Here is a 25,913-nt window from a genome sequence, read left to right as displayed (position 1 = left end):
ACTAATCAGTAACGTACATTGGTAAACGCTGCTGGCGTTGTCGGCTTTGAAACAAACAATTCAAACATTTGTAATAATACATGAGCACTAATAACAACGGATGCAGTTACAGAATTTCATTGTTTTTGGTAGACTATATAGTCGTAATCAACAACGATTCTTGGAAGTAGATGGGAAACAAATTCTTTTTGACAGAAATGGTGCTATGCTTCTTTAAAATTTTACAGTTTTCCGTGAAAATAATGCAGTGTAACAACGTAAATACAGTAGAGATATTCTTTAAATAACAAGAAATAATTTATGGATAAAATCATCCAATATGGTATGTAAAGGATGTTGAGAAGAGCGATAAAGTCATCTTCGGAACAGTCTTTAGTGTGGAACATGAGATTATAGAGAAACAGCTAGAAATAGTTATATTCTACTTTTGACATGAGCTGAAATAGTTTATTTGGTCAAGTTTATGTGCTTGACAGAATCCTTTATAGATTGCAGCATCACAATTTATTGCTCGCAAAAAGTGAAACGCAATGACATTTCTAATTTAACATACCACTCTTACGTCCTTTAAGCCAAAGGATACTGATCATTAGTGAAGGTGAATGATTATGAAAGATTTGATGGAACGAGAATGTGTGAGGAAACGGGAAAACTCCGAGAATGCTCACGAACACGATGTTCTCAACCTTACTCTCTTATTGCCTCGGGTGGAACCAAGGACTCCTGGTACCAGAGGTGAGCACTCTATCACTGAGAACCGTACCAGATTTTCCGAGTGCACCATAATTTCATTCAAAATATTATAATTTTATTATTAAGTGACGAATACGTGAATTTTTATTAACTATAACGAATATGCAGCTAGACAAAGTTATATTCGTAAAATGAATGATGACATCATTGGTGGAATAAGAGGGGTAGGGAGTGGACGGAAGAAATATAAGGAAATCCATGCACAAAGTTCTTGAGCGAAATGGAATAGCTATGGCAGATCGTATCTCGTATTGGACACAGGTCGCAAACCTGAAGTTTTAAGTTTTGTTACGTGCCATTGAGATACTCTAGGTCTACTAAAAACATTTCAGTAGTAGAGAAACTACAAAGCTATTACTTTTAGCTAATTCGATTCAAGTTTAATGTGTCTTTCAGCAGTTATGAGACGTGAACGTGTAGCTTAATTTGGGATCCGAATCACGAGCTCCAGCCGAGAATCGAACCCGGGTCTCCGACGCCAAAAGCATGTACGCTATTCGCTTAGTCACGACGGAGCGTTTTTAGTGAATTGCATAAGATGATTTCGGTATCTCTCTCTCTCTAGTTTTTCGTAAGGCAGCGAACTTTGTAAGGTAGAAGTGTATTACTGTTAGAACTAGAAAAACGCTATATATGTATAGTTGTTGAAAACGCCCATCTACGTATCGGTAGGGATAATAATATGAAAGAAACAGTTACAATTCTCAAGATAATTTGAATCATTCAAGCTGAAGATATACAAAAAGCCATATACAATAAATAGAACCGTTATATTATCCCCAATTGTAATTCTCCTAATCGTAGTGGGAACAACCTATGCTGTAAGGTGTAATCGTGCATAATGGTCTGCACACCCTTATACTGGACCGGATTCAAGTTCAGTTGTTGTTCAAGTTCAGGAGCTTACGTAAATAATTTATCCCGTTTATCACAACCTCGACGTTGCATAAGGACGCAAAACACAAAAGCTCAAACCCAAGGATAGACGATTTGCTAGGTAGAGAGGTCTGCGCGGATATAAAAAAAAATCGCATCCATAATGTCTATCCGCACTCGTAACATCTCGAACCGTACTCGCGTCCACAGATGAGATGATAAATTTATAAACCTTGTTTCTTCTATGACAAATTTCAAAATACAGAAACTGTAACAATTCTAAATTTTTTTTCGTAAATCCTATGGTATCAATAAAATTCAAGCGAAATTTTTAGTAGTATCTCTTCCTATTATAGATCAACTACGCCAAATAAAATTTGTGCGAAGACAAGTACGAAATTAATTAAACATACCTACTTACTTAAGATCCCTTCAAATGCAGACTTCTAGCAAGCTGATAATACCGTATCTGTCAATTCTAGAGCAAATCCTTTTGCGTTGGTTTTCCTAGCTCATAATGGCAAAATGGAGATACTACCATAAAATCAGATCAGTCCTTCATATTGATTATAGAGTTACAAAGCAGAGAAAGGTAAAGTAATTAACGAAATTCAATTTCATTCTGGTGCCGAAAGAATAATTAAGCTTTATTACATTACAGTATGTAAATAATTAAAAGTATTTAGAAGAACGATAACCAAAATGCTTATCTTTTGACAAATATCTGCATTTTCCCGCCATCCACAAAGAGCTAAAATAATGCGGATATTCACATTCGCACAGACCTCTAATAATAGACACCTAAATCAGGGTAGCCACTTCGTTCATAGTTGCACATCAAAACCCACCCTTTGCCAAACTGTATTAATTCCTTCTTATGGCTCATTATTACATTATCATCGCTCCGTCACAATTGATGAGAATTGTGTGTGTGCCGTTAACATACAGGCATTCGATTCACACACACTTTCAGCAAGGGCTACAAATGGTTTATACACTCAACTTTCGAGATATTACTAACTCATATTAAAGGTTTTTATTCGACAATATTATACAAAACCAATATTTATAAATCTTCAAGCAATTACAACAAATATATACAATTTGATTACTAAATGCACTTTAGTTTTATCTTTAGCGGAGACCATATTATTATCTTTAAAAAGTTATCAAAATTAGTTTTGGGTAAACTGCCACTTTTGAGGTAGAAACACTTTTTGAGTTTTTTCAAACGTCCGCTTTGGAGAAGTCACTTATTACGGCAGATCCAGGCTTGTAGGAGGATGAATATTCGGAGATTCACCTAAAGATAGATACAAACATGTAAAACTGAATTTCAGCCACTAATTAGTTTTCGTAAATTATTACTATAATCTAAGAAGCAGATGTTAAAAATGTTCAAGAAATGGATTTATTGTAATTCTTAAATTTAATTTCAGGATGAAATTTAACGTGTGAAAAAAATTGACTGTTAAGAGAAATCACTTTTCCACCTATGATAAAACATTTTATTAAAAAAAAAAATGCTAAAATAGACAAAATTTAATTAATTCCTTTTTATTACTGAACCATGAAACTAGGCTCAATTACATATATTTAAAGTACAATTAACAAAGTACTACATAATACAAAAGTATTACATACGGAAAAGTGACGATTACGTTATACAGAGACTGTAATTCAGAAGAAATTGATGGATATTTTATAGTTAATCGATGTCTACTGTGCAATCATAAACCATCTGATCAGTCTTACCGAATAAACGTCAGTCTTAACTGATGAATTCATCCTATAGCATAGAGACGTGAAATTGCTGCTGTTGTTAATGAAGTTACTTGATACACAAAGGCTGGATAAAAAAAGTAATGGCATCGTTATAATCCGTACCTTGCTTTATACACAGAACAACTCCTTACACAGGTTTTACGTTAATGTAATCGCCTCCCATTATCTTCTGCCACACGTGTGGAAGGCATCATACACTGTCAGAGCGTCAATCTTTGTGCATGTCTCGCAAGGACCGCCATACAGTACGGAAGATGGCTTCTCTTGCGTCATAGTGTTTCCCGTGAAGTGGTTTCTTCATTTCGGCGAAAAGATGGTCACTAAATCCCTGAAAACATTATTGTACACTGTGCCACTTCAATTTTAATCCACCCACGTTTGTTAGTCTTTCCGAACATATTGTCCTGGCGCTTCCACTTTCCTCCTCTACGCACTGCTGCTCCCGACTGAATAACACAGTCGTTACCATTCGCCACATTATCATCTCACATTCCCTTATCAGCTACGGAACTCTTGTGGTGCTGCTACACTGCCTCCTCATGTGAGAACAGTATTGCCACTTTTTTTTTTTTTTATCCAACCTATGTAAAACAATTGGAAAATATTTCAACTATATATATGTGGTACTAAAATATACCAAGTTAAAACTCAAAACAAGAACTTCAGTCGTAGACGGTGCAATTTGAGAAATGCAGTGTAACGTATACTGTTCAGGAGTATCAGCATTTTTTTTTTTTTTTTTTTTTTTTTTTTAAGCACAAGATGCACAAGATGAACGAACATCATGTCTTAAAGAATGTGAGAGTCCGGATGCTAGTTTCATCAGTCTGCAAAATTTGCGGTTCGCAACGCCATGCAAAATAAGCAACGAGCAGTTATTACTATTACTGTTAAATCGATTATAGCAAAATAAAACGCAGTTTTTTTCATTGCGTTCACTTAAACCGATACGTAATGGATTCCTCAGACTATAATTTACAGGGATCCTACAAACTGGAAAGTCAGGGAAATTAAAGATTGTGAGGGAAATTGATTGAAAGCCAGGGGAGAATTTGAAGTTCCTTCAGACGTTTTTGTTCTGATAAATAGAGAATATTTAAAAATGATAGAAATATTTTTAACGTAACTTCAAAATTATTTTCATGTAATGGCACCGTAAATCATTGATTTACTGTATTAAGTCCCTCAAGGGTCTACATCTTGTGAGAGTGTGGATGTGAACCACAAGGTGCCTGAACTGAGTCTGGCATTGCTTCGACTTACTATGCAGAGCTCCCTTCTTTTTATTCTTTCCTATCCAAACGTTTTCTCAACTGTTTTGTATTACAGTTTTGTGTTTTAGGATTATCATATTCAAGTAACAACAGAACTTGCTACTAAGTACTTAAAGCGCATTAAATTTACTTTTCTGAAGTGCACGAGTATGGAGAAAAAAAGTAAATTCGGAAGTCTTAATAGTTTTATTATAATAGATCAAGTGTGCAAAGCCAAAACTCGGGCTCTTCGGTTTGTGTGAAAAACAATGTCATTCAATTCGTGTAACAACTTAAATTCAATGTTCAAGATGATTTTCCTCGATAGCCAAATTGCCAAAACGTTTACTATTGGACCAGAAAGGCTTCGTATGTAATTGCTAATGGATTGGGACAAATTTTTCAAAACCAGTTACTAGATTGCTTGAAAGCATGAGATTTTCTTATCTATTTCGATGAGGCTTTTAAGGAAAGTTATTAAGAACGGGCAGATAGATAGAAAAAAATCCCCCTTGCCACTGACAAAATTATTACAAATTTTCATGGGTGGCTTAAACGTTGATTTAAACTTCCTTTCTTGTCTACAGCGGCAACTCAAGGAAACTTGGTAAATTTCGGCTTGTATGTTGCCCATCGTGCAATAAACTGCTATTGAATCGGTGGACTGGAATATGTGTAACCTACTACATCACTTGCACTATTTATTCAGTGACGCTCCATCTCTTCGAGGGAGTTTACTGAGATCACAGAACAGACAAAATTTCGTGTGAAGTTCTGTGGCATCCGTGGTTGAAAAATGCCAGTTCCTTTTAGAGGGCATTGGAAACTTGGGACTATGTAATTAAATTTCTACAACAAGCAAACCTGCCAAACACGAAATCTGTAGAAACCCTAAAGAATGCAGTAAGAGATCCATTTTATAAAGTGCAAACTGGCTTTCTCCAAAATATAGCCTTTGAATATCAACCTTTCCTATATAGGTTTCAAACTTCCAAGACCAATGGCTTCATTTTTCTTTAATGATATTAGGAAACTAACGAGATATCGTAATTGGATGTGTGAAAATTAAAACTGCTGAAATGTACAGATACATGGCCATTAAGCTGATATGCCAAAAATATAACAATTTTATTGTAGTCAGAACTGTCGACTTTGGACTTGCTGCTAGACAATTTCTCGGACAAACAAAAAGAGAATCCAGGGAATAAAAGAAGCTGGAATTTTTACATGACTATCGCTGCATCCTAACTTCTGTGATTGCCAAACGTAACAGAGAAGTCTGCAGATCAAAACAGTTAAAGGTCTATCTTCGTTAGATCCTTAGGTATTTCAGAATTTACCCCACGGAGATCAAAAGAGATTCTCTGTTCCTCTAGATGAACTTCTGCCACCATAGATGATGTGCTAACTGAAAACTTTAGGAAAGAATGCCTCTCTTTCTCCAGTCTAAATATAGCAGAACTTCAAAAGTCTTTCCAGAGTTGTTACGAATTAGGACTTGACGCTGCTTACAGCAAGTTTGTTGCTGACACTGAAGAATATAAACATTTCTGGAGGATAGTAAAATTTGGGTGGTCATTCTCGTATGGAAATGCAACGGTCGAAGGAAAGCTTGCACTCTTCACTCTTAATGGACATATACACGAAAAGACTATTGTAACACAAAAGCATATTCATAATCGGTTACAAGAGGCAGGAGACATTGAACACGTATAAATCACCAGAAGGATGATAATTTACTTGAAAGCTCCAGCAGACGCTATGAAGAGTACTTGCACTAGCAGAAAGAAGAGTTGATTTTGAGTTTAACGTTCCTTTTAGCAGCAAGACTATATGAGACGGGACCTGTGATTAACGTGGAATCCGAACCACATGTGCTCCCGCCGGGAATCGAAACCTGATCTCCCACACCGGAGGCGAAAAGGAAGAGATAAAATAGGACAACAAAAAGGAAGCAGAAAAGGCCATGTATGATGAAGACTTGGAGCAATAGAGGATACTTCTGAAACGGGAAAGTGATGAAAAGTAGCTAACCAGTGATACCGATAATTTCAGTAACTCCCTGGGACAAAGGTCAGTCTTTGGTCACGATTTTGCGTTAATCTTGTTTTTAATTAAAAGTGAATTAGTTTTTCCATTCTATTTTCTGCAGTCGATTCAGGATCTCAAGAGAAAATATGATCAAACCCGCAAAACCGTAAGTATTTGAAATGTACTACTACTTCCGATTTGAATAATAATTTCCATTGAACGAAAACGGTAAGGGATATCGACATAAAATTTTTTGAAATTGATTCAGCGTCCCAAGAATAGGCTCCATCTCTTTATTTAACCCTTTATTTAAACCGAAAGTGGTTCAAATTAACAATTTTCGGTTTCAATTTTTATCGCCATAAATACAAATGGTAATAAATAGTGACCGGTGATTTTCTACGGTCAATTTAAGTTTCAAGGGGACATATTATTGCAATCCGCAACACGCTACCGAAACCGAAAGTGGCTGAAATTTATCACTGCTTTCGGCTTTCAATACAGAATTCCATAGAGTATCGAGGTACGGTATTTTAAAAAATCGATTCAGCGTTCCAAGAATAAGTTTAATCTTCTCCGTTAACCCTCTATTGAAACCAGAAGTGGTTTGTATTAACCATTTCCGGTTTCAGCTTTTATTGCCACAGAAGAAAAGTGGTTCGTTCTAGATAGCAACAAGTAGTTTTCTGTAGTCGATTCAAGGTGTCAAGAAAATACACCATCACAACACTCAAACCACTATAAGTGGTTGAAATTTACCTACGGATTTGAATACTGATTTTCATAGAGCAAAAATTATAATAGGTGTCTTGAAGCAGTTCTTTGCAATCGATTCAGCTTCCCAAGAGTAGATTTTATCTCCTCCTTTAACCCTCTATTCAAACCGAAAGTGCAGTGGTAGAGCGTTCACCTCTGGTGCTTGGGGTCCCGGGTTCAATCCCAGCCCCCGCCAAGTGAACTTTGTGGTGGACAAACACCGTGTGCGTGGATTTTCTCGGGGTTCTCCCGTTTCCTCCCACTTTCTTCATTCCACCATTTCATTCATTTCTCATAATCACCGTCTCCTTTAGCCTAACCGACATAACCGTGGGACGTAAAACTCAAAGATTTCATTTCATTTTTTTTCAAACCGAAAATGGCTAAAATTATCGATTTCAACCTTCATTACCATAGAACAAAACAATAAGGAATAGCGAGTTATGGATTCAGCGTCCGGAGAATAGGTTCTATCTCTGATTTTATTAATGTATTGCAACCATAGTTGTAGATGTACTACTTTTGAATTTGCATAGTTACCGTCGTTTTACACTGAAACGAAAAATGAAAATGAAATGAAATCTTTGAGTTTTACGTCCCACGGTTATGCCGGTTAGGCTAAAGGAGACGGTGAAGATGAGTGAAATGGTGGAATGAAGAAAGTGGGAGGAAACGGGAGAACCCCGAGAAAACCCACGAGCACGATGTTTGTCCACCACAAAGTTCACTTGGCGGGGGCTGGGATCGAACCCGGGACCCCAAGCACCAGAGGTGAACGCTCTACCGCTGAGCCACCGCGCCCCCCTACACTGAAACGAAACTTGACTTGTTATATTAAAGTTTGGTCGTATTTGTATGATCTGTCAGGAAAGTAAATGTACACCTATTTTTCGAGTCTGGCATTCCTGCGCTCCATCCGTGGAGAGTATGAGAATTAAATCAATCAAATGTTTACTGAGGGGCAAAAAGAAAAGCTTAATCTGAATAAGACATTGCAGAGGGACACAAGCTGTGAATACGAATAGTGCATAGTGTAAATAAAGGACGACACCGAAAGAGAAAGTCAGAAACAGCTGTTAAACTTAGAAAAAAAGAGTAAAAATTGTCGAAGTGAGAACATAAAACACAAATACAACAAATACGCCGACAACTAAACGATCACCATGCCATGATCTTGGTGTAGTTGTTAAGGTGCTGGCTTAGAAATGCAAAGGACACAAGTTCGAATCCTCGGCAAGGACATTTTAAAAATTTTTTGTTAATAATACATACAACTCATGAGAGATGGTAAAAGAGGTCGTATTTAGTTTTTCGTAGCAATTATTATTGGTAATATTTAGTACTGATAATACTTTTTGTCTTTGCGTATTGCTTTTGTTCTTTTCTTCATTTCCAAAGAGAAGAATATCCGAACAAATGCCACCAAAATTCCTCATATTTTGAATGTAAACGCCATTTGCAATTAGTAAAGAATAAAAATTGAATGTTCCGAAGAAGCTGCAAAAAGTAAAAGGAAAAACATGGAAGTCGACCATACTCATGGTTACTAAAAATACAATTTCTACATGCCTTACATCTCCCGACCACGTTTCTACGTTAGCAAGTAAGAGGCTTGTGTTTAGGTTAGGCTCGTCAATACGTTTTGCAAAGGGGCCCGGTTTAGCTCTGACGCACCACAGGTGCGAGAAGGGAGAAAAACACTTTTTCTCTCTCCCTCTGTGTGTCTATTTATCTATCTATTTGTATATATATAACGCTATTTGTGAATGCCAAAACCACCCTAATTTTCAGCGGATTGAGACGAAACTTGGCACAAACATTAATTGTTGAAATATCTTGATGAGTTCGTTAACCAGAATAATCAGATGAAAATGTTCAAAATGGTGGCCCTTCAAACTCTTAAAAAGTTCCAAGGGAACCAAATTTCGCCCATAAATAGGTATTCAGAAAGTTTGAATAAATTTTCCTCCTTTACTGAAATATTTGTGTGCAGAAACTTATTGAAATATTGGACCCGATTAATCGCCTAAAGAAGGTTCACGCCCTTTCGCTACGGTCAGTTTTTTTTTTTTTTTTTTTTTTTTTTTTTTGCAGGAGGGGGTTATTTTCCTATCGGAACAAGATGATTGTAGTGATGATATGAAATTACATATTGAAAGTGAAGTAACTTGTGTAACGTGTTATTTGAAAGAATAATATAATAAATGTGCATTCATCTAACACAGAGAACTGTAAATCATGTATTTCGAGTTCGGGAGCCTGAATGGCGAGGAATGCTATTTGATTTGCTTTTTAGTAACACATTGCATTGCAAATAAAGGTAGGCAACATTAGTGGTAAGTAAAACAATAATAATAATAATAATAATAATAATAATAATAATAATAATAATAGGTGTTGTTTGTGGCAAGGCAATATCTTCCTCAGTTCTTCTTCAAACGCAATGATTGTAACGCCATATCTCCCTTACAAACAAAATATTAGCAATTTATATCGAAAGAACGGGAAACTGTAGAGCGATGGGACCAACGTTGGACAGTATGCACTCATAGTACTCAGAAAAGTAAGCGATTTCAATGCAAAATGAACGAAGAGTCATTGTCATGGGTACTCATGGGGCCACAGCAGAGCCCTCTTTAGGCAAAATGTCGATAGCTTATATCGAGAAAACAGGAAGTAATAGTGGGATGGGACCAACGTTGGACACCGTGGACCCATAAGGCGCATCGAAAAAATTAGGGAGTCGGGCGCCAGCCAGCCTTACTTATTTCCACATAATAATATAAAATTATATTGTCGAAATACACACACGAGTTAGCTACTAATATTTCATATTATTATTATTATTATTATTATTATTATTATTATTATTATTATTATTATTATTATTATTATCTACAGAGTCTTTTCATTACGTGAGCATGTTTGACATGAAACCAAAGAGAAAATCCATCCTGTAGCGTACTCTCAAATGGATAAAATATCAAGCCGAGATTGATTCGAACTCGCATGGACGGCGCGAAAAGCCAGTGCTTTGTCCACTATTTTTTTAACTGACTCACCGAACGCGTTTCAGTAACTTACTTATTGCTAATTTTACTTGCTTCACTCGTTTAACTTGCTTTTTCTAATAACTTATAACGACAGGGACACGAACAAAGAAACATCGAGAACAGTTAAAAATGATAGATGCTCTCCCGCCGAGAATCGAACCCGAGACTCCATACACCCAAGGCTTACGTGCTAGCCTCTAGACCAGCGGCAATGGCAACGCTCAATTCCTGTGTCGTTAGGTATTACGACCACTGTATTGCCAGCTATCACTTCTGTGGGTTGTATACTATGATCACATGTTTCTTCTTTGCTGGAAGAGTAAAACCTACATTATATGTAATACATGAGGTATTTAGACCTACATGCTCTTCATATAATGTAATAAAAGGGTCATGGTGTCGGATTTTAATACATGACGTATTGCAGGATACAACATGCTTTGCATTACTTGTTTGTTTGTAGACAGCTACTAGCTTAGTGTTCTGAAAGGTTGTGTATAAACTAGGGATAGCCCGTTCCGGAATTATTAGTTTTCGGACTCCCGAAAGTAAAGCCGGACAAATTCCGGAATTCGGAAAATTCCAATTTTGTAATAATTTCGGAATTCGGAAAAATCCGGAATTTAGAAATTTCTGATTTCGTTAACATTCCGGAATTCGGAAAATCCAGATTTTTTCGAAAGTCGGAGTTTTTCTCAATTCCGGAATTTTCTAAATTCCGGATTCTTTCCGAGTTCCGAAATTCTTCTGAATTCCTGAGTATAACTGAATTCCATAATTTTGCGAAATCCGGAAAGTAAAAGTTCCGCTTCCGAAAAATGAATTTATTTTGGTTAATATGAATCGTGGCGGAAATAAGTCTTTGACCAGGTAATGGCGACTGCTTTGAAAGAAATGGGGAGTATGAGAATTCAATCTGTCATATTTGTAGTTTCGTGTGGAGAAAGAACGAACTTGTGAACCAGTGGTTTAAGAAAAACTCAAGTTATTAATATAAACTTTGCCGACTTCATAAAAGAAATACGAAAGACATTTTGAATCGAAAAATATAACATACAAGTTTGCAAGCGGAGACAAAGAAACCTAACGTAACCAGACTAAAGACGGATCGTTTACCGCGTAGCGGTCGCGGTTCAGTGGTCAAGGTGCTTCTGCGAATGCACGTTGCAATTTTTTTTTCTTACTTTAGAATTTTTGATGGCGATTGATCAGCGATAACATACGTTTTATTATATTCAGATATTTGAATACTCGGATGTTTCAATACTTGAACTATCAAATCTTCAGGAATAATAATAGCAATAATAATTATTATTATTATCTCGTAGAAGATTAAAAGCTAGAAGCTAAATTATCGCTCAGGTCATACCATTACAAGGAGAAACGTGACATTTGGAAAGAATATTTCGGTTTGGTTTAATGTTGCTCACGAGAAGAGGAGTTTCTCATCTCGTTTCTAAAACAAATAAAATAACATGAGAATTAACATTTTACATTCGAGACGGATCAGGGCTAAATCAAAATTTTCGTCTCTCTTTGGAGATAAGAATCGAGACGAGACGAAAAGTATCGTAAACATTTCCCGTCTTGTCTCGATTCTCGAAATAGTTTATGTCCATTCTTTAAGTAACAATTGCTCTGTAGACTGAATCTCATAGGCTATTTCGTTACATTGTATTTCAGAGCTCATTGAATTATGCTCTGTATAGGTATTTTTGTAGCAAAGCTTTTATATTTTCCTCTGCATATTCTAAAAATTAGTTTATTATATGCCTTACTGTCGCGTGATATTCAGTTATATTTGTTACAGTTATTTTTCTCAAAACATACTTTCTACATGAAACTTCAATGAAAGGTTCAAGTTTAAAATGTTGGTAGTTGCAGAGGTGTATCTTGAAGGTACGGAACCCTCTCCCCGAAATCTCTACTTTTAAGTAAGTTTTGCCAAATTTCAGGGCAAGTTTAAAACTATTATTATTATTATTATTATTATATCAACTCCATGTATAATCTTTAAAAGATATACGGTTTGTATTTGAATAGTAAAAGCTAATTGACTGTCGATCTCGGTCGTCTGGAAGTCTTCAGGAGGCAAGGACATCGGTCACGTTCTGGGTTTGAGTTCCGAAGGGGCAAGTATTCGGGCTCGAGCAAAAAATTGTTAAAAGTTATAGGCTTCATCCAAACATATTCAAAACAGCTGGGACCGGGTTTGGGCTTCTCAACGGCTCGAGCGGCTCGGCTTACAGCTCATTCAATATCGAACCGAATCGAGAAGTGAGCCGAGCCAACAGCTCACCACACCGAGCCTATTTGAGCCATCGGCTTAGTTGAGCTGAGTCGAAACGTGCTGATGAACTAGTTTCAACTTAGCTGGCTCGAACCGGTTCACATAAGCCGAGTAGGTGACCCATCCCAACCGAGAAAGCTCGAGCCATCGGCTCAATTGAGCTGAGTCGATGGCTTGTTCCAACTAAGCCGGCTCGGGTCATCGGCTCATCCCAACCGAGCCGACTCGAGCTGTTCGCTGAGTTGATACGAGCCGAGCCGGTTGATATCACTACCCGAGTTGGTCTTCTGCTTGGGCTCAAGAATTCGACCGTGCAGATCTCAGCCTTGATTTTAAGAACTACAGTATATACTTATATTGGTGATTACGACATTTGAGGCTGTCTCGTAATAATAATAATAATAATAATAATAATAATAATAATAATAATAATAATAATAATAATAATAATAATAATAATAATAATAATAATAATAAACTCTTGTCTTCTCGTTATCTAGACGAGACGAGATACACTAAAATTGCCCCACGAGATGCACTAAAATTACGAGATGAGACGCACCTCTGTCGTGAGCAACACTAAAAGTATTCCACATTACTGCTTACATTTCTCATGGCTTTTGCTTTCCAGTCTGATCAGGCCAATATTTCAAAACGAGTTAAAACGAGCTGAACGAGCGAGCGAGCCATTATCAAACTCAACTCAACTCGAAACTCGACCTCGAAAACAGCGACTTGGCTCGGAACTCAATTCAAGAAACTTACCTTTGACTCGACTCAAATTGTACTCGAGTCGAATTGAATTTTGGCTCGACTTGTGCTCATCCCTATTCGTGTTTGTATTTTATGTTTCCACTTCAACAATAATGTCTACTCTTTTTTCTCCTTTTACCTGCTGTTTCTGGATTTCTCTTTCGGTGTCGTCCTTTATTTACACCGTGCACTATTCTTATTCCCAGCTTGTGACCCTCTTCAATGTCTTATTCAGTTTAGGCTTTTCTCCTTACATTGACTTCACATGTGATTGATTTACTTCTCACTTTCCGCGCACGACCGATGAAAATGTTTTATTATTATTATTATTATTATTATTATTATTATTATTATTATTATTATTATTATTATTATTATTATTATTATTATTATTATTATTATACTATTGAACTTGCACGGCGAAATTACTGTATAATACGATATCATTTCTGTAATTTTACTCCATTGTATGTTATTCAGTTTATTAATGGGCACTAAATTGTCTCCAGATCAACGAATAAATTAACTACGGTATGCACTTTGGTGGAAATATCATTACAATAAGATTATTGGTTCGTTCCAAACATGTTCATGTAATGATATTTCCACCAAATTGCATGCCGTAGTTAATTTGTTCGTTGATGTGGAGACAATTTAGTGCCCATTAATAAATTAAATAACATACAATGGAATAAAATTACAGAAATGATATCGTATTATACAGTAATTTCGCCGTGCAAGTTCAATAGTATAATAATAATAATAATAATAATAATAATAATAATAATAATAATAATAATAATAATAATAATAATAATAATAATAATAATAATAAAACATTTTCATCGGTCGTGCGCGGAAAGTGAGAATTAAATCAATCACATGTCAAGTCAATATAAGGAGAAAAGCCTAAACTGAATAAGACATTGAAGCGGGTCACAAGCTGGGAATAAGAATAGTGCATGGTGTTAATAAAGGACGACACCGACAGAGAAATCCAGAAACAATAAGTAAACGAAGAAAAAAAAAGAGTAGAAATTGTTGAAGTGGAAACAAAATACAAATACGAATAGGGATGAGCAGGAGTCGAGCCAAAATTCGACTCGACTCGAGTTCAATCCGAGTCGAGTCAAAGGTATTTTTCTTGAGTTGAGTTCCAAGCCAAGGCGCTGTTTTCGAGGTCGAGTTTCGAGTTTTATAATGGCTCGCTCGCTCGTTCAGCTCGTTTTAACTCGTTTTGAAATATTGGCCTGATCAGACTGGAAAGCAAAAGCCATGAGAAATGTAGGCAGTAATGTGGGATACTTTTAGTGTTGCTCACGGCAAGGGTGCGTCTCCTCTCGTAATTTTGGTGCATCTCGTGGGGCAATTTTAGTGTATCTCGTCTCGTCTATAACGAGAAGACGAAGAGTTTTTTTTATTATTATTACGAGACAGCCTCAAATGTCGTAATCACCAATATAAGTATATACTGTAGTTCTTAAAATTAAGGCTCAGACCTGCACGGTCGAATTCTTGAGCCCAAGCAGAAGACCAACTCGGGTAGTGATATCAACCGGCTCGGCTCGTATCAACTGAGCGAAGTTGTTGTATTACTATACATCTGCTTCCGCCCCTGTCATATTCAATCTGGTCGATCTCGTTGACGCGACATATTTGCTTTTTTATACCCCTTTCTTCGTTTACTGAACAAAACAGTAACTATTCTGAAATATACTACTGCGCATGCCTCGTAGATAAATATTTCTGATGCCAATAGTTTCCGTTTTGTCCAAGGAATGTTCTTTTTCTTATTCCCAGCATGGCCCTTTTATTACATTATATGAAGAGCATGTAGGTCTAAATACCTCATGTATTACATATAATGTAGGTTTTACTCTTCCAGCAGAGAAGAAACATGTGATCATAGTATACAACCCACAGAAGTGATAGCTGGCAAGACAGTGGTCGTAATCCCTAACGACACAGGGAGAGAGCGGTGCCCTTCCCGCTGGTCTAGTCGCTAGCATGTGCGCCTTTGGTGTATGGAGTTCCGGGTTCGATTCCCGGCGGGAGAGCATCTATCATTTTTAACTGTTCTCGATGTTTCTGTGTTCGTGTCCCTGTCGTTATAAGTTATTAGAAAAAGCAAGTTAAACGAGTGAAGCAAGTAAAATTAGCAATAAGTAAGTTACTGAAACACGTTCAGTGAGTCAGTTAAAAAAAAAAAGTGGACAAAGCACTGGCTTTTCGCGCCGTCCATGCGAGTTCGTATCAATCTCGGCTTGATTTTTTATCCATTTGAGAGAAAATATTGCTTCTTTACGCTACAGGTAGTCCACTCTTTTCGTATTTTTCGCTGTCGTTCACAGTTAAAGTAACTGACTATTATTCTTTCTACGAATGATGGATCTTCTCTTTGGCTTCATGTCAAACACGCACACGTAATGAAAAGACGCTGTCGATAATAATAATAATAATAATAATAATAATATGAAATATTAGTAGCTAACTCGTGTGTGTATTTCGACAATATAATTTTATATTATTATGTGGAAATAAGTAAGGCTTGCTGGCGCCCCCCCCCCTATTTTTTTCGATGCGCTTTATAGGTCCACGGGGTCTAAAGTTGGTCCCATCCCAGTATCACCTCTCGATATAAGTTATTGACACTTTGCTTAAAGAGGGCTCTGCCGTGGCCCCATGAGTACCCATGACAATGACTCTTCGTTCCTTTTGCATTGAAATCGCTTACTTTTCTAAGTACTATGAGTGCATACTGTCCAACGTTGGTCCCATCGCTCTACAGTTTCCCGTTCTTTCGATATAAATTGCTAATATTTTGTTTGTAAGGGAGATATGGCGTTACAATCATTACGTTTGAAGAAGAATTGATTAAGATATTACCTTGCCACAAACAACAACTATTATTATTATTATTATTATTATTATTATTATTATTATTATTATTATTATTATTATTATTATTATTATTATTTTACTTACCACTAATGTTGCCTACCTTTATTTGCAATGCAATGTGTTACTAAAAAGCAAATCAAATAACACTCCTCGCCATTCAGGCTCCCGAACTCGAAATACATGATTTACAGTTCTCTGTGTTAGAGGAATGCACATTTATTATATTATTCTTTCAAATAACACGTTTCACAAGTTACTTCACCTTCAATGTGTAATTTCATATCATCACTAACAATCATCTTGTTCCAATAGGAAAATAACCCCCTCCTGCAAAAAAAAAAAAAAAAAAAAAAAAAACTGACCGTAGCAAAAGGGCGTGAACCTTCTTTAGGCGATTAATCGGGTCCAATATTTCAATAAGTTTCTGCACACAAATATTTCAGCAAAAGAGGAAAATTTATTCAAACTTTCTGAATACCTATTTATGGGAGAAATTTGGTTCCCTTGGAACTTTTTAAGTTTGAAGGGCCACCATTTTGAACATTTTCATCTGATTATTCTGGTTAACGAACTCATCAAGATATTTCAACAATTAATGTTTGTGCCAAGTTTCGTCTCAATCCGCTGAAAATTAGGGTGGTTATGGCATTCACAAATAGCGTTATATATATACAAATAGATAGATAAATAGACACACAGAGGGAGAGAGAAAAAGTGTTTTTCTCCCTTCTCGCACCTGTGGTGCGTCAGAGCTAAACCGGGCCCCTTTGCAAAACGTATTGACCAGCCTAACCTAAACACAAACCTCTTACTTGCTAACGTAGAAACGTGGTCGGGAGGTGTAAGGCATGTAGAAATCGTATTTTAATAACCATGAGTATGGTCCACTTCCATGTTTTTCTTTTTACTTTTTGCAGCTACATCGGAACGTTCAATTTTTATTCTTTACTAATTGCAAATGGCGTTTACATTCAAAATATGAGGAATTTTGGTGGCATTTGTTCGGATATTCTTCTCTTTGGAAATGAAGAAAAGAATAAAAGCAATACGCAAAGACAAAAAGTATTATCAGTACTAAACATTACCAATAATAATTGCTACGAAAAACTAAATACGACCTCTTTTACCATCTCTCATGAGTTGTATGTATTATTAACAAAAATTTTTAAAATGTCCTCGCTTAAGATTCGAACTGGCGACCTTTGAATTTGTAAGCCAGCACCTTAACCACTACACCAAGATCATGGCATGGTGATCGTTTAGTTGTCGGCGTATTTGTTGTATTTGTGTTTTATGTTCCCACTTCGACAATTTTTACTCTTTTTTTGTAAGTTTAACAGCTGTTTCTGGCTTTCTCTTTCGGTGTCGTCCTTTATTTACACTATGCACTATTCGTATTCACAGCTTGTGTCCCTCTGCAATGTCTTATTCAGATTAAGCTTTTCTTTTTGCCCCTCAGTAAACATTTGATTGATTTAATTCTCATACTCTCCACGGATGGAGCGCAGGAATGCCAGACTCGAAAAATAGGTGTACATTTACTTTCCTGACAGATCATACTTATTTTATATAGGGATATATAACCTTGTTTATAGACAATTGTGGTCATGGAATTCTTACGAAGAGTCAAGGAATTTATTTTATCAGAACCTGTAGGAACTCGCATTTTTTTTTTCAGGAAGGAATCTAATGCTCTCGTTGGACACAATATTTAGGCTACTTTCTAAAATGCAAATTATTTTATAGTCTCAAAAGGCCAATTATTCAAAGAATGTACGTACGTTAACCCTTTTTTCTCCACTTTGGCATTCAAATATATGTACTAGTTACGAATATAACAGATAATCTTACATGTCGGGGGCGGAGCAGTGTCCTGGATGTGTTCTACTGGTGCAGGCTTTGGAATCGGCGTAAGAGGAGAAGTCTGCGCTACAGGATTTGTGCCAGCTTCTATCTGTGTAATGCTTTTTCTGCGATACCTATTAACAAAATAAATAAATTAATAAATAATAATAATAATAATAATAATAATAATGATTTCAAATTATTTATATGGAGCGCGAAAATTATTTAGCTCATGCAATTTAAATACTGTAAGTTTCTAAAATTATTTAGCAATTACATATAAATATTACGTACACAAAACAAATGGTAGGTCCACAGCGTGCACATTAGCCAATTTTTACCGATAGTGCTAGAGATTTGGTACTGAATACCGTGACAATCATCGAATTGTAACAACCACTTACCAAGTTCATGTAGTGAACAAGGGCGCCCATCAGGGGTGGGGCAAGGTGGGGCGCTCGCCCCCCCCCCCTAGAGGAAATTGTACTTCAGAATATCGAAAATCCAATAGTATTTTTACATTAGTTACAGCAAAATTTGAAACCATTTTTGAAACGTCGCTTATACTTGCCCTTCCCCCCCCCCCTTGGAAGTGAATGACTGGGAATACGAGTTCCTGCACTAGTCGAGAAATGTCCTCATGGGCTAAACTTGAGCCTTCTTATTAACTTGTTCTATCAAAGGGAAATCGGGTATGGAGCTTAAAACCGCTCTTAAATTTCGCTGTTTCTCTTCCCTCGGACTCTAGCTAATAAGGCTAACACTTGTAGCAACATTGTCGGGACAGTGATAAATTACTCATATTAGACGAATTTTTATAAGCCTCAAATCAATTATAAAATAACGTTTCATCTCAAAATTTTAATTCAGATTCTGTGAATTATTAATTCCATTTTATTCAAGTCTTCTCTTCACTGTAATTTTTTGATAGTATAGATACTAACGCCATTAGCCCATTTGCACATAGACCTACGTTTTCTGGAAATTAAAAGGCGCTTAGGCATTTTTTAAAGTGATTTTGCAGAAACACTGCACATTGTATTTTATAATCATTTAGGACTACCGGTAATAGAAAAGTCCTGCATAGTTATGAACGAACTACGTACACTGTAAAAAAAAAATAAAACAGCATTTAAACCCTTTTAGTACAGATATTGAGGGGAAATATATCAAGTGTGTGGTTATAAAGTGTGCTTTGTGTGTCCAAAAGCGTTCATTCTCCGAAAACAGTGTCTAGTATGACATTTAAAACACTTGGTTCTCGGCAAACAGTTCGAAAACAAAGTGATCACATACATTTTGCACATTTTATGCATACATCTGAGACATACTTGGACAACACAGTATATACAAAGGGTGAATATGTGTCATCTGGAGGTGTTCAAAGAGTGTCGGTAATGTGTACAGTGTCCTACTGTGTCTAAAAGTAGTTTCTGCTCGTACGTTAAGGAAAAGATCAATTTTGGCTAGTGAATGTACGGTATATCAAGTGAATTGCAGCACATACGAAGAAGAATGGTCTAACACGTATGTGAACGCAGTTGCCCTACAACGCTAGTTTGATCACAAAAAATTGTAACCCAGAGCAAGGGCGCCCATGTTGTGTTTCCAGGAGGGAAGCAAGTATAAGCGACATTTCAACTGTAGTATCAAATTTTGCGGTAACTATTCTAAAAAGAATCTATGGGGTTTTCGGTCTTCCGAAGTACAATTTCCTCTAGAGGAGGGCGAGGATGGCCACCCTTGACCTAGAATGACCGCCAACGAGTTTCACGCCCGATCAAGGAAAATGGTTTTCTAACCCTTCAACAATTGTTGCAGTCCGTGAATGCAGATCCATTTCAACCTGTTTGCAAAAGATCGATATCGCATACATCTGCAACACCTCATAGTCACTTCCAAACATAGTACAGACCAGTTATTAGGTGACTTGAAAGAAGGGTATTTAACTTTTTTATTATTTTTATTATTCAGTGTGCTTATATTTTCTTGTTCACGGGAGTAGAAGTTAAAATTTTATGTTTTATTAGTATTATTAACTCTGATCTAAATTGATTTTACATATATGATGATAATATAAGTTTACTTAAGTAGAGAACATAATATATATTATTCCCTTACCAGTTCGTGCCGCAGCATCCATAAATAACACAAGCCAGTGCACAAATTAACCCAAGAGTTGTTGCAATCAAACCAGCAATCACCACTCCTTTAAATACTTTCTGAGCCTCTTTCTCTATCCGATCTGTAAGAAGAGGACAATGTAAAAGAATAAATGTCACTCAATCAAAAATTTATATCAGGTAGTCTAAAAGTATTGAGCCTTGTGCATGAGATTGCGTTAGTGTCCCACAGCTGAGCGTATATCAATCGCAGTGGGTTAGGCCTAATGCCATTTGACAGCTGAAGTTGAAGCTAGTAGATATGCCAAAAGTAAGATACATTATGAAATGTAACAGCCATAAATGATTGAATCGCTTTCATTTTCGAAATTTCGATGTACAAGATACTTCTAGCCGTGGGCGACCAATCACAGCAAAAGCAGATTATATTTTGGAAAAAGTCGAGCAAGACTGGCATGTAATTAGTCATGACATCGTCAATTATCCAAACATCCATTATCAAACAATGTTAATCTATTCGTAGAAAATTGGCTACAAAAAGAAGTTCGATGTTTGGCATTAAGAAGTTCGACGTCAAAAACATTTACTCGATCAAATTTCTATCTGCAAATTTTTAATGAAACATAACGAACTGAATTTATTATTGAAGCGGTTAATCACGAGTGACGAAAAGTCGATAACTTATGACAACAATATGCAAGAAAGGTTGTAGTCGAAGTGAGAAGCTTCGCAGTTTATATCAAAGCCTACACTGACGTCCAGGAAAGTTATGCTTTGTGTTTGTGGGATTGGATGGCATCGTGCATCACCAGCGGCTACTGTCGGCCAAAACGATAAACTCAGATCTGTATTGTCAACAATTAGCTCGAGTGTACCTAACTAACTAACTAACTAACTAACTCTATGGCCTATGGAACCCGGAGGTTCAGTGCCGCGTTCACAAAAGCTCTCCACTGACTTCTATCCTTAGCTAATTGCATCCAGTTTCTACTTTGTATTCCTATCTCTGCGAGATCCATCTTAATATTGTCCTCCCATCTGCGCCTAGGTCTTCCTAATGGTCGTTTTCCTATGGGTCTACCAGTCAAGACTTTGAAAGCGTTTCTACTGTCTTCCATTCTAGCTATATGACCTGCCCACCTAAGCCTCCTAGACTTGACAACCCTAACAATGTTGGGTAAACCGTATAAACTATGTAGTTCCTCGTTATGAAGCTTCCGCCATTTCCCATTCTCGTTCCTCTTGCGTCCGAATATTCGTCTCAGGATCTTGTTCTCAAATACTTTTAGTCTATGTTCTTCCCTCAGAGTAAGCAACAATGTTTCACAACCATATAGAACAACAGGCATGATTATCGTTTTATATATTTTAAGCTTCAAATTCCTCGACAGAATTCGCGACGACAAGAGATTTTGAACCGAATAGTAACACGAATTCCCTGCTTTTAGTCGACATTTAATTTCTTCGTGAATATGATTTTCGTCTGTTAATATTGATCCTAAATATTTGAAAGTATCCACTTTATCAAAAGCATTATTTAATATTTTAACGCCTCCACAATTTGCCGTATTACGGTCCCGACGCACTTCCATGTATTTAGTTTTCTCTGCATTTACTTCTAAACCCATGTCCCAGCAAGCGTTTAATAATATCTCTGCATCTATTTCTACTGTTCTCCTATCATCCCCTATTAAATTTACATCATCAGCATATGCCATAACCTGGTGAATGCCGTTCAACTCTAGGCCCTGGTTGCTATCTTTGATTTTCCTTATGGCGTATTCCAGCACAAAGTTAAATAATAATGGCGACAACGCATCTCCTTGTTTCAGGCCATTTTCGACGTGGAAGCTCGTGGACAAAAATTTTCCTACCCGGACTTTACTTTGGGATTCACTTAAACATATCTTAATTAATCTAATTAGCTTTCTCGGTATTCCAAGTTCTGTAAGAACGTTGTATAATGTTTCTCTCCTAACCGAGTCGTAAGCCTTTCTAAAATCAATAAATAGTTGATGTACCGGGGTATTGTATTCCCACTTCTTTTCGAGTATTTGGCGAATGGTAAATATTTGGTCGATAGTTGATCGATTTCGTCTAAATCCGCACTGATAATCTCCAATAATTTCATCTGCGTATGGGGTCAATCTTGCTAACAGAATATTTGAAAGGATTTTATAGGATGTTGACAGAAGAGAAATGCCTCGATAATTATTACAGTCAGTTTTGTCTCCTTTCTTCTGAATTGGAACAATGATTGATTCTTTCCACTCTTGTGGCAATTCTTCCTTGTTCCAGATAAGGAGAATGAGTTTGTGTATCTTGTTCCACAATTTTTCGCCTCCAGCTAAAATTAACTCAGCCGGAATTTCATCTACACCCGGAGATTTGTGTTTCTTCAATTTCTTTATAGCGGCTTCCACTTCTATTCGATTGGGTTCTGGAATATACGGTTCTGCGGTGTGTATCTCCTTTTCTCCACGCACATTAGTTTTTGGCTGCGTGTTCAGCAAATCGTCAAAGAAATCTTTCCATCTATTTAAAAGGCTATCCGTATCGGTGAGAACTGTTCCGTCAGATTTCTTTAATATATAAGCACGAGGTTGATAGCCTTTCTTAAATTCGCTGATCCCCTTATACATGTCCCGAATATTTTTATTTTTACTATTATCTTCAAGTTCCTTAATTTTAGCTTTCAAAAAATCCCGTTTCTTTGTTCTAAAAGTTTTGGAAGTTTCCTGCCTGATATCTGCGAGTGTACCTAGTAATTTTAAAAAAATGATCAGGACTGATCAACGGAAGGGGTGTTGTAAACCACTTTCACAACGCTAGATTGTATACTCTTTAACAGCCTGACAGAAATTGAGAGGTTTTTGTGCTTTCACGTATAGGTCGAACTGATACCATCATATTATCATTTGTTTCTACCTTTGCAGAACTCCCTGAACGCTGTTAAGTTAATTCAAAAGATGACTTCGAAAACCACGCATCACATTTTTCCCCAGAAACTACAAGTTCTATAACAAGGTGAGTATGGTGTTGGCAGAAAAATGACAGAAATTCGTTGAAATAAATAGTGTATATCTGCTTTTATAATATTATTTTCAAATAACAGTAAATGTATTCTCAATTTTGACCTCCAAAGACTCAATATTTTTTAGACAACCTGTATGAGATGCTCATAGATTTGAACATCCGATACCCTATTGTGAAGTTCGTTTGTGAAAACTTACGTATAAACTTGAAACAAAGTTAATTCTTTTCCTGTGCAAGGTGGAAAACATTATTCGAAAGGAAACAAGAATAATGCAATTAATAATTGAAAAAAAGAAAGTATTGACAATGCGATTTGCGGTAGAAGAATACAATATTTGTCGTCGCTATTTCTTTATAATACATTAAAAGTAAAGCATTGATAAAGTGCAACACTGCTTAAACTTATATGAGTATGAAAGCTGCAATCTTTTGAGCAAAGGAAAGCAATAATCATTTTATACCTTACAACAACCGATTTTTCATATCCCACACAGTTTCAATTAAGCTATTAAACTGTTCTAAACGGCATTATGATCCTTACGCCTATTGAAAAAGATATATGTGATAGAACGTGATACTTATCTAAACACGTATTCTTTCTTTCTTTTTCTAATAAGACATATTGAAAAACGTCAAATTTTCAATCCCTTTTAACTTTGTTCCTCTGTATTCGGATTACGACCATAGTTTAGGGGCCACGGTGGCTCAGTGGTAAAACGCTTGTCTCTAGTGAGTGAAATCCACTGTTCGTTTCAGCTTGCGCTAAATAGGCTTTGTGGTGAACAAATACCGTCTGCATGGATTTTGTTGGTGTTCTGTCATCTTATCTCTCTATGTCAATTTCACCATTCATTTATTAGCATTATCACCAGCCCCTTAACCTCGGAACATAGACACGAGACGTTAAACTTAAAAATAAATAAATAAATAAATAAATAAATAAAATAAAATAAAAACTAAGGTGTAGTTGTGAATTGTCCCGTCCGTCTCGGTCTCATTATTACTGTTTTAGAACCCTATAAAATTTTAATGTTTGTGATATTGCAATGTCGTTAGTTTCTAACACGGAATGATATTATGTGGTATTATAAGATTTTGTTTAACACTGAAAATTTAAATAAAAGAGTTGCGCGCAATCTAGCCACTCTAAGCTTTGAATAACTAACTAACTCTATGGCCTATGGAACCCGGAGGTTCAGTGCCGCGTTCACAAAAGCTCTCCACAGACTTCTATCCTTAGCTAATTGCATCCAGTTTCTACTTTGTATTCCTATCTCTGCGAGATCCATCTTAATATTATCCTCCCATCTGCGCCTAGGTCTTCCTAATGGTCGTTTTCCTATGGGTCTACCAGTTAAGACTTTGAAAGCGTTTCTACTTTCTTCCATTCTAGCTACATGACCTGCCCACCTAAGCCTCCTAGACTTGACGACCCTAACAATGTTGGGTAAACCGTATAAACTATGTAGTTCCTCGTTATGAAGCTTCCGCCATTCCCCATTCTCGTTCCTCTTGGGTCCGAATATTCTTCTCAGGATCCTGTTCTCAAATACTTTCAGTCCATGTTCTTCCCTCAGAGTAAGCGACCATGTTTCGCAACCATACAGAACAACAGGCATGATTATCGTTTTATATATTTTAAGCTTCAAATTCCTCGACAGAATTCGCGACGACAAGAGATTTTGAACCGAATAGTAACACGAATTCCCTGCTTTTAGTCGACATTTAATTTCTTCGTGAATATGATTTTCGTCTGTTAATATTGATCCTAAATATTTGAAAGTATCCACTTTATCAAAAGTATTATTTAATATTTTAACGCCTCCACAATTTGCCGTATTACGGTCCCGACGCACTTCCATGTATTTAGTTTTCTCTGCATTTACTTCTAAACCCATGTCCCTGCAAGCGTTTAATAATATCTCTGCATTTATTTCTACTGTTCTCATATCATCCCCTATTAAATTTACATCATCAGCATATGCCATAACCTGGTGAATGCCGTTCAACTCTAGGCCCTGGTTGCTATCTTTGATTTTCCTTATGGCGTATTCCAGCACAAAGTTAAATAATAATGGCGACAACGCATCTCCTTGTTTCAGGCCATTTTCGACGTGGAAGCTCGTGGACAAAAATTTTCCTACCCGGACTTTACTTTGGGATTCATTTAAACATATCTTAATTAATCTAATTAGCTTTCTCGGTATTCCAAGCTCTGTAAGAACGTTGTATAATGTTTCTCTCCTAACCGAGTCGTAAGCCTTTCTGAAATCAATAAATAGTTGATGTACCGGGGTATTGTATTCCCACTTCTTTTCGAGTATTTGGCGAATGGTAAATATTTGGTCGATAGTTGATCGATTTCGTCTAAATCCGCACTGATAATCTCCAATAATTTCATCTGCGTATGGGGTCAATCTTGCTAACAGAATATTTGAAAGGATTTTATAGGATGTTG

The 25,913-nt window shown here is 36.5% G+C and overlaps 1 protein-coding gene across 4 annotated transcripts in view; it reads right to left on the bottom strand.

The window, feature by feature from the left end:
* Positions 1-2,650: 2,650 nt before the first annotated feature.
* LOC145694159 (uncharacterized) overlaps positions 2,651-25,913 on the bottom strand; it is an 87,897-nt gene continuing 64,634 nt past the window's right edge. For all 4 annotated transcript variants that reach the window (XM_081770270.1, XM_081770269.1, XM_081770271.1 and 1 more), the window contains 3 exons: positions 20,418-20,541; positions 18,303-18,430; positions 2,651-2,932 (listed from right to left, as the gene is read on the bottom strand). In XM_081770270.1, coding sequence (XP_081626396.1) covers positions 2,886-2,932; positions 18,303-18,430; positions 20,418-20,541 — 299 coding nt within the window. In that variant the 3' untranslated portion in view covers positions 2,651-2,885. The remainder of the gene's footprint in view (positions 2,933-18,302; positions 18,431-20,417; positions 20,542-25,913) is intronic.

Source organism: Thermobia domestica, chromosome 9 (genome assembly GCF_964235325.1).
Source record: "Thermobia domestica chromosome 9, izTheDome1.hap1.1, whole genome shotgun sequence".
NCBI classification, from domain to species: domain Eukaryota; kingdom Metazoa; phylum Arthropoda; class Insecta; order Zygentoma; family Lepismatidae; genus Thermobia; species Thermobia domestica.
Note: the sequence above shows the minus strand (reverse complement) of the source record. Positions and strands in the feature narration are given on the sequence as shown.